Source organism: Hyla sarda, chromosome 3 (genome assembly GCF_029499605.1).
Source record: "Hyla sarda isolate aHylSar1 chromosome 3, aHylSar1.hap1, whole genome shotgun sequence".
NCBI lineage: Eukaryota > Metazoa > Chordata > Amphibia > Anura > Hylidae > Hyla > Hyla sarda.
The window spans coordinates 269,658,709-269,673,711 of record NC_079191.1 but is presented as its reverse complement, the minus strand read 5'-3'; the positions used below and the strand labels follow the sequence as shown (position 1 = coordinate 269,673,711).

The 15,003-nt window shown below is 39.7% G+C and overlaps 1 protein-coding gene across 10 annotated transcripts in view; it reads left to right on the top strand.

The window, feature by feature from the left end:
- The window catches only part of MAP7 (microtubule associated protein 7), a 193,194-nt gene that overhangs the window by 63,985 nt on the left and 114,206 nt on the right, over positions 1–15,003 (top strand). For 6 of the 10 annotated variants that reach the window (XM_056566634.1, XM_056566632.1, XM_056566631.1 and 3 more), the window contains one exon: positions 8,717–8,827. The exons of 3 other annotated variants lie outside the window; for them this stretch is intronic. In XM_056566634.1, the coding sequence (XP_056422609.1) occupies positions 8,717–8,827 (111 nt within the window). Of the gene's footprint in view, positions 1–8,716; positions 8,828–11,206; positions 11,364–15,003 lie in introns of those variants that run through there. One more of the 10 variants, XM_056566637.1, reaches the window with a different exon arrangement.

Below are 15,003 nucleotides of genomic sequence, written 5' to 3'. Positions count from 1 at the left end.
GCAAGATATCTGGCTATATGTGAATGTCCTTTCATTTAAACATAGGGAATAAGTGGCCGCCTAAAACCACTGCCGCTACTTACTTCTAGGAAAGAAAAAAGATAAGACAGATTGTCCATTGTTAAAGGAGATATCTCATATCATTTTTTACTATAATACCCAGACTGCCTGCAAATAAAACCATAAACAGGGCTCTCCTGCCGTAGCGCTCGTGGTGTCCCAGTATCTCACTCTGCTGCTGCCTTCCTGACGGGCATTGTGACATGCTGACCATGGCCGTACCAGAAAGAAGTCAACAACGGAGGAGGGGAGCGATACCAGTACCCTGGTAGAGCTGCGGCAGGTGAGTCCTGTTGTTTTATTGCAGGCAGCCCGGGCATTACAGTAAAAATTGCAATCAGCTAATGAGTGCTTTCATTCATCTGTTAATCATCGGCCTTTTACCAAGGGTCAATTATCGAACAAGTGTTCCTAGGAACAATCGGTCACACAATAATAAAATAAATTTATACACACTTTGATTTCAGCATGTTTTTGTATTAGTTTTAAGATGCTTTATAATGCATAAGAAAACATTGCACATTTGTTTCTGTATGTTTATTGATGCTTCATTAGTTATTGGGTAGTATCAGTAGTGAGCCATACTCTAAAGTGGCAGGACATTCTTATCTCCATTGTTGATTATACTATCATGGCTGGCAATTTGTATCTTGTTTGGTATCTGTTCAAAAGACAGTGGTTTATCTCAAATTCTACTCCAGAGATTTCAGATTGTAAAACTGGCCAAAGACATTCAGCAGCTTTCAGCCAGACATCAGTTTGGTTGACAGCCATTATCGCAGTTTATCATTAACAAACATGTTTGGGGAAGCTGAGTGTGTATATTTTTGATACATTAGTAACATTCGTTATTAATAGCTGGCTATGTCAGGTTAAAACAGATAATGTAAATATCCCATAGACTATAATGGGATTTTGTAACGGCTGTTTAAGGTCCGTTATAAAGGGTTTTGTTAACGGAACATTAAAACGGATCTTTAAAACTGATAATTCTATAGTGTGAAAGGGGCCTTATATATGTACTTGACCTAGCCCCAGCGATGCCTTAATCTTCCTCGGTGCCTGCCGGACCTGGCTGTCAATCATATTGGCAGCATTAACCCCATAGATGCTTGTAGACATGAGTGGAGGGGACGTGACATCACGACCACTGCCGCCCAATAGAGGACAGGATGTCTAGGGGTGGAGAACCCCTTAAATTTTTTTTTTCTTAGAATTGTATTCTTTTGTAATAATCTTTAATGAAGAATTTTAACACTAATTAGCAATTATATCCAATTATTTACAGGTGATGTCAACTCTGATTGTAGGAATTTTCTTTTCTCATCTTCTTCATGCAGTCCATACTGCCATGGAAACAGCCATGACATGTCTTTGCAGAGTTTACTACTTGAGTTTCCTCAAATTATTTATGTACTCAGAAATAATAGTGACATAATGTCACCCCCAAAATATTGCTATACAGATTGTGTCCCAAAAATAGCAATGTCAGACACAACATGCCCCAGAGTTACTCTCGACAGACAGTGCCCTCCACCCTCCCGACAGTACTTACTGCCACAAATAGCACCCCAAAAATAATGTACAGAGTGTCTGTGACAGTAAATATTGTCCCACCAGTGCCCCCAACAATAACTCTTTTACCTAGTAGTTACCAAATATAATTGTGCACAGCGAATATTGCTATCACTAGTAACAGTGGCCACATGATGCCCACAAAGTAACACTCCTATCATTAACACAGTCCATATAGCGCTTCCATAGTGATGGCAACATAAGCAGTGCCTCCTCACACTCTAAGGTGTCACTCCACCCCCCCCCCACCACCACCACCACCACCACCCCACCACCCCAGCTATAAGGTTCCTACACTCCTGCTGATCATCCAGCTAACAACCAATCCCACCCCCATACTGACACTCTTACGCCTCTTGATACTCTCCATACCTTGTATCATGCTCATTCATATCAATGCATGATAATGGACAAATGGGCACACTTGCCCTGAGTTATCAAAATGTGTTAGAGAACAAATGGCAAGAGGGCTGGTGCAAGGATTTTTGCCACCCTAGACAAAAGCTAATTTTGCCACCCCCTCGACTCTACCCATTGGTCCTGAATTTTGACACGTCCCACTTTACTACTGGGGTGACACACAGTAAGAAGTCTCCTCCTCGTGTAATTAGCCTACTACTGGGGTGACACACTGTAACAAACCTTCTCCTCATGCTGCCGGCTGAGCGAGTGGTTCAGATGCTGGTTGTCTAACTATCTTGCGGCAGGCAGAGCAGCGCCCCCCCCCCCCCCCCCTCCATCAAGAGGGCGCTGCCTACTTTTTTTTTATAGGCACAGCCAGCCCTGCAGCAACAAGCTCTAGAAAACTGACCTGTGATTGGTTGATGTGGGCAAAATCTAGACTAACTATTCTAGAACAGGTTTTCCACAGCAGAGGAGGATTGGACTTGGACTATCCTGCAGACCTTGGCTAGGAGACTGCATGTGCAAAGCAACCATTCAGCTGTACAATGCAGTGCAAAGCAATGTTAGAAAGTTGACCCTCTACATGCTGTAAACTTCAGTGTATTCATAAAATAGCATAAAAATACAGAAAAAAAGTGCAATGCAGAATAACTCTGTTGCATACTATTTAGCATTTAATTGGCACCTTATTCTATTCATACAGCAAAAATGTATTGCCACCCGACATTTGTACTGGGTAGCAGCAGGATATGCTGGGCCACCACATGAACCCTTTCTAATCTACAAGTTATTTCTAGATCACATTACTAAAGCTGTTGATCAATTGTGGCTTTTATCATCAAGTCTAACTCCTTGTTGCCCCTAAATTTTAAACATTATACCAGAGCAGAGTCACAGGTAAGACATAGGACATAATGAAGTGTAGGTCATATGTCTGAAAATCGGATGTAGATTAGGCCATACAGTCACGCATTAGGGTTTATAGCTCGCTGATATTTAGGATCCACTTTAAACTCGCATAGAAATCTTATAGCTCATACGAAGCCTAGTAGAGGAAAGAGATTCATGCAAACTAAGAGCCAACCTATTTTGATGATGCAATCGATTGAATATTTTTCATTGTCTGTTCTAGTTATGTTTCTAGAAAAAGAATTTTGCATTCCATGTGACACCCAGGTAACACACCTATCTGTATGCAAGTTGCATATTTGTAATATTTACAAAACATATCATGCATAGAACAGAGAACCATGAAGGTTTGGCAGCTGCTAAACATGTTACATGTAACAAATATAATACATTGGCTTTAAAAGTATTTTTGTAACAGTAGCATGTACTAGTACTACAGTATCACTAGAGCAGAAGAAGAAAATATAAATAGCAATTGTACACCAATTACAATGTCTGGTGAAAAAAATGTAAATGCTGCAGATGCATAGAGCATTTCTTACTTGTCTGCCCCAGTTCTGAAATAAAAAATTACTTTTATAATTCCCATAATGCATTGCTTTCCCTCAGTTCTTAATTACATCCTCCCCACTTTACGCAAAGCACTCCTTCCAGTTCCCTGCCAGAGCTGTTGCAGAGAATTTCAGTACACAGGGGACTATTGCTCTGCAGTCAGTAAATATGCAGCACCTGCTGTATTCAGCCCCTATCTGCTTCTCTGCCTCTGAGTTTAAGCACAAGGCAGCATGCTGTAAACACACCTCATTCTTCCCTATATGCCCCAATAAAGATATATGTATATGATAGGGATGTAAATGGCAGGGGCTGTTCAGGGATGGTGAGATCACTCGGGCCAGGGTTTGAGGTCCGAGACAAGAGCCTCTTGAGACAGCAGAGGATGATACTTTGTCTCAGGAGGGAGAGAGGAGCCAGGGAGCAGCTGAGACAACCCCAAACTGACAAGGAAAGAACTACACAACTTCCTCTTGGGTTCTTGCTAAAGCCAGTACAATTTGATAACACTATATTAGTAAGTGATATATTTTGGATTGATAGTTTTATTTTAAATACAAAACTGCTGACTTATGAAAGCATGGTCTCCACAAGACCTCTGTGGTGTCTGGTGCCAACAGATAGGCAGAAGATCTTTTATGTTGTGTCACATGCAAGTAAGGGACCTCCATTGATCAGACTTGTTTTACCTGCAGATCCCACAGATGCTTTATCAGAAAAATATTTGGGGACTTTGGAGGCCAAGTCAAAACCTTGCAGTTTTCATGTACCTATATATAGTCTGCAACAATGTTTTAGGTAAATGGTATGTAAAGTAACATCCACATAATGCCAGGATACAGGTTTTCTTAGCAGAACATTGTCCGATGTAACACACCGCCTCCGCTGGCTGGCTTTCTAACCACATTATGATGCACTCTCTTTTTAGGTTAACCTAGGTAAGTCACAAATACCTGGCTGTCCATGTGATGCAAAGAAAATGGAATTCATTGTATGAAGCCATTTTCTTTCATTTCTCCATGGTCCAATTCTTATGTCAGACCTCTGACTGACTATGCAGTAAGCATTCATGTCATTGGTTCAGGGGATGCCCTGCCTTTGACCACTTTTTGTAGGTACTAACCATTTGCATCTGACATCCATTCCAATAGTTGACTGGAGACTGTTTGCCTACTATATCCTAACCATTGACAGATGGCATTGTAGTAAGATAATGTTTTGCACTTCACCTTTCAGGGGTTTTAATGCTATGGCAGAGCGTTGTAAATTTTTTACTTTGGACACTATTTTATTTTAAAAAAATCTGTATAAAATGTTAAGTATCTTTATGAATAGATTCAATTACTTGTTTTTAGTTGTAGTGTTCTTTAGTTGTAATATAGTCCAGAGTTGCACCAAGGTTGGTTGGTATCCAAGACTAGTTTGTTGAATCTGAAAAAGAGAAAGACAGAAGGCGCTCCTTGTGTAGGATCTCGAGCTAGCAGGGTTGGTGGAGGGGAAGGGTTGTGTGAACTCACACACAACAACGGAGAGCGCGTGGAACCAATGTGGTGTCCGCAGCATTCCTGGAGTGGATATATTGAAGACGGTGAATGGAGAAGTACAGGAATTACTTCAGCGCTGGACACATGGAATGAGCTGGACCATGTGCAATGATGAAACCCGTTTCTCTGCGCATTGCGTAGCTTCAGGCATGATTAGTTTTGTTGATAGTTTGTTGAATTGTATTCTAAATAGTTCAGTTGCATTTATATAATGCTGGGGAGCATACATGACATTTCCCAGAATGCAAATCACTAGAAAAGGTTTTGTGTAAAAATTTACCCTATAATATATGGTGTAAGATGTTGGCTCTGGAGTATGCAATGTTGTGGAGTGGATGGTGTGCTATCAAACAGACCGTAACTCAGAATGTGTAAAATATGGGGGGAGTAGTTTACTTAAAAAGCTACTCAGAAGGGTTCAATAGGTAAAATGCAATATAGAAAACCAAATATATACAGTATATGAACCTTTTTTTCAAACTATACTATAAAAAAATAACTCCTATAAGTGTAAATATGGAATAATTCTCTGAACTATAGGATTACATTGTCACCTATCAGACCCCTCTAATCCTCTACAGACTCCACCCTCCTTGTTCCTCTATCTGTCCCCAGCTACTGTAGATCAAATGTCTGCCCTGTCTAAGACACCAGAGGGGAGATTGATCAAACCAGTGCAGAGGAAAAGTTGACCAGTTGCCCATAGCAACCAGATTGCTTGTTTTAAAAAATACTCAATCTGCTTGGTTGCTATGTGCAACTGTGGGCAAGTTTTAATAGCTCTGCTGTGATGTAGACGGTAAATCCATACAGTGATCAGCTGAATTATACACAACTCCCAAGATATTATGTCATGTAAGATGCCACATAACACTTCTTTCCTGTGTGCAAATGATAATGGAGAATAGCAGACTGGCTGAAGCTGTATCTACATCCCTGGACACGAAACTCTACATTCCACATCCCTGGACACGAAACTCTTATTTAATAATATTAAAGCCTGTCTGGAGAATTTGCATAGCAAGTGCTCTGAACTCTGTATGTTTCATAGACTTGTGGTTGATGTGGCACAACTTCATCCTCTGTTTATATACCCATTTTGCCTATTTGACAAGAGGAGGGCTTTTATTATAGCTCAGATTTCCTACAGTCACATAATCCTGTTCTCTGGCAGGATGTTTAATGATCCAGACCGTATAATCCTTTTTTGGAAGCTATAGGATTGTTGTTTTTTGTGAAGATCCCAGTGTCAAGAGCATACATTACACTTGAGTTACTTTAAATGAACCATATGTATGTATTCTTTTATTTATTGCTTTGTCCAGAAATTCATTGTTCATAGCCTGAAATGATTAGCCATTTTTTTAGTAAAATGATTTGGTATGAATTGTTCCCCTATTTATCTGGATCAATATAGTCTAGTGAATGTTTTTCTTCTTATTAAAGACTTGTCCTCACACTGCAGACATGTGCTCTCTCTCCCCCATAGCCACAATGGCTGCTAATAAAGCCAGTGTTTTTCCAGTATGAAGCGGGGATGTCTCTGAATGTCACACAGTCGGATATGCAAACTTGCATCAGCCCAGCTATGAATATTGTGTGGTTTAAATCATTAGATCATACTTGAGTAACATTTTACAAAGACCTTGTCTGCATTTTCAACTAAATGGCACCTAACATGTAAAGCATTATAATAAATTGTGGTTATGGATGCCGCATGGGTTACTGAGGATATTGCAGTTACAATGTACTCATCCTCCCATTTAGGGCATGGCCACGTAGGAAAAAAAATAATTGTGAATTTCTCAGCAAATTCTGTGTTGAATCCACAACAAAATGTACAAATTTTAAATGTGTATTTTTTTGCTGATCTGCTGAAGATATTACCCTATTCATTGCAAAAGATAAAATCAGCAAAAATTGACATGCTGTAGATTCCAAATGTGGACTACATATTGATTTCCATGCAGATTTCTTTGTACCGTGTATATTTGTTAAAGTCTCATCTACTTTGCTACATCTGTGTTTTGTCCAGTTTATGTGGACAGAACCTTAAAGGGGTTGTCCGGCAGGAGGGGGTTTTCAGAACAATGCCCATTCTACAATACTTAAAAAAAAAATAAACCTCTACTCACCTCCAGCACTCCCGCAGTGCCTCCAGTGTCATGCTTCTTTCCCTGGCTGTGATCCTCTTCTTTAGCTGCAATGTGATGCTTTGGCCCATAGTGACATCAGGGCCCAGTGTGTCGTTCTGGCGCTCAGTAGGCAGTATCACACACTGGGCCCCAGCATCACTCCGGACCCAATCGTCATGCGGCAGCTCAGGAAGAGGATCAAAGTTGGGAAGTGGAGCAGGACAGCGGAAGCACCGTGGGAGTTCTGCAGGTGGGTGGAGGTGTATTTTTTTTACTGCAGAATGGGCATTGTTCTAAGCCCCCCTTCCAGCCAGATAACCCCTTTAATCATACACATTATGACCTTACACGATTCCATGTACGTTAGCAATCCCCCTTTCTTGGAGCAAATGCTACTGATTATCAGAGGTTTGGAGAATAAGAGAAGAAGTTGGCAGGATGTAATTAATAATATAAATAATGTATTAATTATTTAAATAAAGGATGTTGTTCTGAATACCAGTACTAGGGCATACATATAATATATATGTCTTTGAAGGACTTTGGGAAGTCAATTCTTCACCAGGGCATGATATTGGATGGCTTGAGGACTATTAAGGTGTTTATTTGCAAGTGTGCGATATCCTTCTTGGTAAGCATTTTCCCTGCAAAACGCTCCTTTGGAAAATATTTTGCACAGTCTCTTTCTAATGATTATATCCAAATTTGGCCACATATTTGTCCATTAGAAGGTTTGTTAGATGACAGGGTCTAGTATTTTGTGTGTGCTAGGATATTAGACTGTGACGGCATCAGACCGTTCTAGCAGGGGGGCCCTTATTGATGTTTGCAAAATCCACTTTGACAAAGTTCTGCTGTGTTTGTACTTGCGTTTACAGCAACATTAAATGCTTTGTTGTTAGTAAGTGACTTCCAAATGAATTTGGCATTCTACTATTTTGGTTCTATGTTAGCATTTACTGTAGTTGACCTATGTGGGTACAGCTGTTTTGCAACCTCCACCAATTTGTGGTAGAAGCACCATCTATAAGAGAAATCTATGGAATCAGTTGAGAATGTGGAGAATACCCTCTAAGACAAGTGATAAGGATTTCAGCAGTTTTCAAACTAAACCAATGAAGACATCTTAAGTAGTGACAGCTCTACTGAACTGACATACTGATAAGTATGTTGGAATCATAGCAATATATGTCCTATAAAACTAGGTGTTACCGCTCAACACTTACCGACATTTTTTTACAAGCATTACACATTATTAGATATTATTTATATAAACCAACACACTGCAGGTACATATTTTAATAAGGAATTGAAAAAAGTGACATCCACTAATTACAGTTTTTTATAGGGACAATGTAATGTCATACTTTGTTCACCTAGGGCAATAAGGTGCACATACATTTTGAGCCCACATACTTCTTTCTAGTTCTGCATTGTTCTCAGTTCATATTAAATACAGTTCCATGAAGGTTTTCTGCAAAAACTGCATGCATAGTGCCATATGATGTCCTCATGTATAGTGTTTTGTATCTACAGTGCCCCCATCAGAAAAAGACCACCATGTCACCTCAATCCCAACACTGCAAGGAGAATGCAGCATCATGGACAGTGCAAGAGAGGGATGTGGCCCTCTGCTGACTGCAGCCGGTAATACTTTGATATTGACATTACTAAATCTGCAGTACTGTAAGCTCCTCCCTGCTTTGATATTCCATCCACAGACCCATATGTGGGCTTGTTTTTTGCGCGACCAATTGTCCTTTGTAATGACATCACTCATCACACTAAAAAATTACGTTTTCTTTATTCTGTCGGTCAATACGATTAAAATGATACCCATGATTACATACTTTTCTATTATTGTACTGCTTAACATAATTAGTATGTTTAGAATCACTCTATTTTGACGACCTACAACTTTCTAGTTTTTCCATATATGGCGCTGTATCAGGGCTCATATTTTGCTCCATGATGTGTACTTTTTACCACTTTGCATATATGTTATGTTTTAATCGCTTGTTATAAATTTTTTGGGGGAATGTGATGTGACATAAAAGCAGCAATTTTGGCCTTGTTTATTTTTTTTACGTTTACACCATTTACTGTATGGAATCATTAACATTATATTTTGATCGTTCGGACATTTACGCACTCTGCGATTCCAAATATGTTACATTTTTATTTTCACGCTGTTTGGGATAAAGTGGGAAAAAGGGCAACTCAGCAACTTTCTCTAGAGTGGTTTTGATAAATCTCCCCCAAAGTCTTTTAATGTACGCCTGAATGTCATTGTCTTCATTTATAAATGTACAAATGAGAAATGTTTTTCCAGTACATAAATATTTAGCAGATTAGGTAGTAAAGCAATACACAGATCTTAACACGACATGTATTTATTCTGTACCTAATAAGAAAACATAGGGTACAGTTTAGGGTATTAATCTGAATGGGGCTGAGAAATTCCTGCACATGCTACAGCATTCAGATGAATGGAGTGACTCATTATGTCATGAAAAATTTCTGCAACAAATCTGTCAAATGTGAAGAAATGCATGGATATAAGTTACTTAAAAAATAAACAGAAAATATGCCCTTTAAGGCTTACACTTATGTCAAATTGTCATCCAGGGAGGCTTAAACATGACCACTACAACTGCTCCCTGGATGGCAAATTTTCCTGTGTCAGGTATGTGTAACAAGACGTGTATGCAGACATATCCTATTATACATGGCTTCTTGTGTAAAAACATAGACCAAAAGAGTGACAGATACTGTTACTACTATATATTTTTATTATTTTTTGTTTTTCTGTATAGATTAAATATGGAAATCGTAAATTTTATTGTTTAAAGTCAACCAGTGACATTGACTTACCATGGTGACCTTTTCTTCTGTACCACTGTAGTAAAATAAGATTGAATGATGCTGTTCAATTTACCTTATTTTTCGCCGTATAAGGAGTTGGTGCGTCTTCGCGGCGGTCCCCGCGGCCATCAACGGCCGGGACCCGTGGCTAATACAGGACATCACTAATCGCGGTGATGCCCTGTATTAACCCTTCAGACGTGGCGATCAAAGCTGACTGCCGTGTCTGAAGCGAAAATAACACTAACCCGGCTGTTCAGTCGTGCTGTTCGGGACCGCTGCGGGGAAATCGTGGCGTCCCGAACAGCTTACAGGACACCGGGAGGGACCTTACCTGCCTCCTCGGTGTCTGCTCCATGCCGGGATCCCCTGCATGGCCGGCGCTCTCCTTCATCGTCATCACGTCGTCGCGCACGCCGTCCCGTCATGCAATAGGAGCGGTGTAATGGCGGCGACGGAGAGTGAGGATACCGGGCAGCAGAGACGTTCCGGAGCGACTGGGACACCCTGGGGACGTGGCAACAGCGATGGAGGGCGACATCCAGGGCAGCGGTGACCGGTCCGGAGCGGCGGGGACCTCCTATACCAGTGGTCTTCAACCTGCGGACCTCCATATGTTGCAAAACTACAACTCCCAGCATGCCCGGACAGCCAACGGCTGTCCGGGCATGCTGGGAGTTGTAGTTTTGCAACATCTGAAGGTCTGCAGGTTGACGATCACTGTCCTATACTTTACATTGTATTTGGATCAGAATCTTTATTTTCTAGATTTTTATCCTATAAAATTAGGTGCGTCTTATGTGACGAAAAATACGGTACATATCTTATGTTGGAGCTATTGTAAACATGTATAATGTTGGGAAACATAAGTTGAAATATTTTATGTTATATACATGAAGGCTCTGTCTCGTGGTTCTATGACATACGTAGATGTTCTCTTGAGGAATTAGGCCATGCAGGGAGTCAGCTGCCAACAGCAGTGACCAGTTTGCTTTGGGCTTAGCATAGGATAAGCAGCTCAGCTCATTGACGCAGCGTTTCAGAGAAGGTGATCAGAGGAGCCCCTGTGCCCTCCCCGCACATCTAATCCCCTGATGCTTTGGAAGTGCAAGCTCCATTTTAGTCAGAAAGAATGGAGTGAGGACACCCTGATGCTTCTGTCCCCATTATTTTTCTGTCCATCTGACCCCTGTCTTGGGAACTGAGTGAACACTCAGATGGTGGATTACTTTCTCTCCAGTTTATTTCAGATGATTCTGGACACCATTATTGGGCATGTGAAATACTCTGACACTGGAAATTTTAATGATAAAGATGGGTAAGATGCATTTTCTATGGTATGTATTGTTTGATGTTCGGATGTGTTGTGTCCTTGAAGCAAGATTTTGCTAAGGATTTTATGACTGATTGGGGGATCAATATATTTAAAGTCACAAGATGGAGGGTCTCACAGAAAGTATGCCATCCTTGCATACAGGCAGACCTACCTGTATAACTGCTGGAAGAGGTTTGGGTGAAATTAGAACAATAGAACATAATAAATACCTATAAAACTAAACTATCTATCATGCATTTATTGATAAGCTAGGTCTATACCAAGGCTCAAGAGGGTACAGAGGAGGACAATGTAATTAATGGCATGGGTGGATTAAAGGACCAAGACAGGTTATCAAGCTTGGGGTTAATTAGTTTGGAGAAAAGACATCTTAGGGGCAATTTGATCACAATGTACAAATATATGAATGGATAGTACAAAGATCATTCTAGTGATCTTTTTATACCTAGGCTGGTAACCATGACAAGGGGGCATCCTCTACGTCTAGGGGAAAGAAGGTTTCACCATCATCACAGAGAGAGATTCTTTACTGTAAGAGCAGAGAGACTATGGGACTCTCTGTCACATGATGTGGTGATGTCTGACTCAATAAACAAGTTCAAGGGGAGCCTCGATGTTTTTCTGGAAAAATTTACTATTACAAGTTATAGATACTGCATTTATGTGGATAGAACATTGATCCAGGGAATTATTCTGATTGCCATTTTAAAGTCGGGAAAGAATGTTTACTCTGGCAATTGGCATCAGTCTCATGGGGGTTTCTTCCTTTCTCTGGCTCAACCAGTAAGGTTTTAGGTGGAACCTGATTACCTCCACACAATCTGACCTCTACAGGCAATCTGACCTCTAATGTTTCTGATCTCTACAGGTAGTTCTTTCTTCTCATGTCTTGGTTTATGTTCTCATATACATGGTCAGCTGTAAGATCCTATATAGACAGGGCTGTGTCTTTCCAAATCCTGTCCAATCACCTGAATTTACCACAGGTGACTCCAATCAAGGTGTAAAAACATCTCAAAGATGATCAAGAGGCCCCAGAGATGCATTTGAAGTGTCATAGAAAGCATCCAAGCAAAATTTTTGTTTTTAATTTTCATATTATTATAGGGCATTATTAATTTCAAAATAATGTGGGGTGAGAAGGGGAAATATTATTTTAATTTGGCACAAGGCCCTTTTTGTCTGCCCTTTCATTAATCTTACATGTTTGTAAGTACTGCTAGCTGTATGGCCACGCAGCTTATGAAAGCCTGTTGCCACAGACTACTGATTCTGCTTAGGCAGTGTTACTAGACATCATGACAATGCGAAATGTCATTTGATGTTCTAGTATAAAGGCAGAGGATTGGCATTACTAGTATGTTCCAATACAGGAACAAACTACAGGGTTATCTGTCTGCCCACTGTATTTGGAAGGTGTCTGACTAATACACTGCTATCAGTGACATCTTTAGTTGACATCAGTAGTATTGGCAGAATGCTCTGCATTTTTTTAAAGCCAAAAGCAAGATAAATTTTAAAGGCTGGTTAGTTGCACTTTCTCTTTTTAATAGTTACATTTTGGAAATAGACATCACAATGTATAGACCAAGCCACTTGCCATATCCATATAGTTTAAGGGGTACTCTTGTGGGAAACTTTTATTTTTTAATCAACTGGTGCCAGAAAGTTAAACAGATTTGTAAATTACTTCTACTAAGAAATCGTAATCCTTCCAGTACTTTTAAGGGTCCATATATACTACAGAGGAAATGGTTTTCATTTTGGAACACAGTGCTCTCTGCTGACATCATGACCACAGTGCTCTCTGCTGACATCTCTGTCCATTTTAGGAACTGTCCAGAGCAGCATATGTTTGCTATGGGGATTTTCTCCTACTCTGGACAGTTCTTCAAATGGACAGAGATTTCAGCAGAGAGCACTGTGGTGATTTCCTCTGTAGTATTCAGCAGCTAATAAATACTGGAAGAATTAAGATTTTTTCATAGAAGTCATTTACAAATCTGTTTAACTTTCTGGCACCAGTTGATTTAAAAGAAAAAAAAAAGTTTTCCACGGGAGTATCCCTTTAATGCAACTCGGATTCTAAGAAAAATAGCCTTGAATAAAACACCAGACCAACAACACCCATCTTTGGTTTTGTTTTATGCCAATACATTTGGATGCTATTCGACAAATATGGTAAGTCAGGGCAAAACAATTTGGTACGTGTGCAAAACTCATTTGGTTTGGTTATTTTTGTTGTCAAAGAAATGTAGTTCTTTCTGGGCATCTTTTCTGTATGAGTGAAATTTAAAATATCGTCATCACAATTGGTAGGAGAATATGAAACAGTATATATTTGTTGTTGTTTTTTTCCCTACTTGGCACATGCATTGGAAATCCTCAGTTTTCCCTTCACTGTTCTTTATTTATGACAAAGCCAAAATGTTTTCCTTTTATACAACTGTGTAAACATGATATAAATAAGGACTCATGCATATATTCATATTAGACATAAAAAGCAGCCGTATACAGTGCAGATAAATAACTATATAATGTACACAAATAATCCCAATATGCAGTATACAAACTGTACAGTTGTTACTTGTGCAACATGTGCATGCTACAATATTATCAATAGCATTATACAGGCACAAATTATACTGACATACCAGAACTATTATTAATAATCTCACTAAATAAAAAACCCAGTACACAAAGACCAATATACACCATGGATACCAGCTCTAAAAAGATGCTCTGCAGACCATATAATTGACGACTGAACAGTTATATCCCGTGACTCACTGTTAGCGTTGTCTTTAATTGTAGATCAGATTTCCACTCTTTACCTTTTGGCACAAACGACAATAAAAAAATTTCCGTCGACAACTATCATTAGAGTTTGCTTCCCAGCCATCTTTGGCTCCTCTCTTTTCCAAAAAATGAGAGAGTTTATCGTCACCAAACCCAATCTTGCAACAAGTTGAGCAACTAAAAATGGCGCTCACCTGGGTAATTCTGTTGTAATTGTAAAAGCAGAGACGCCTATAGTTTTAACACTTTATAAAATGTACATGTGATGCTGCTGTGACCTCTCAGAATAAATTTGTAAGAGATTCTTTTCTTGTGTGTATATATATATATATATATATATATATATATATATATATATAATTTTTTTTATTTTTTTTTATTGCAAGCCCTAGTCTAGAACTTCCACTAAAACCTCCATTAAGGGACAATGATTGTGGCTGGAAATGTTAAGGCAATACTGGATAAGGCTGGTAACATCAGGGCAGTACTGACTGTGGCTGGCCAGTCTGTGTTACCCTCCCTGATTCATACTATTCTCTCCAAGGCAAAGTTGATTTTAATTTGTGCTTGCATCGTTATGTGTGATTTCTCTGGGAGAATGTTTGGGACGCTGTCACTTGCATTGTAAATTCAGAGGCATCTTTTAGTAATCATCAGGCCTTAGTTGTTGGCCTCCTGTACAGAAAGCACAATATTGTGCAAATGAGCAGTAAAACAGGCCAGCTGCCGGGCCTCCATCCAGTGAGAGTGAAGGTTATGTTTGCCAGCATTTTCAGATAATGGTACCAGTCACTGTTGATGCACATAGACTTTGGTCTCCGTA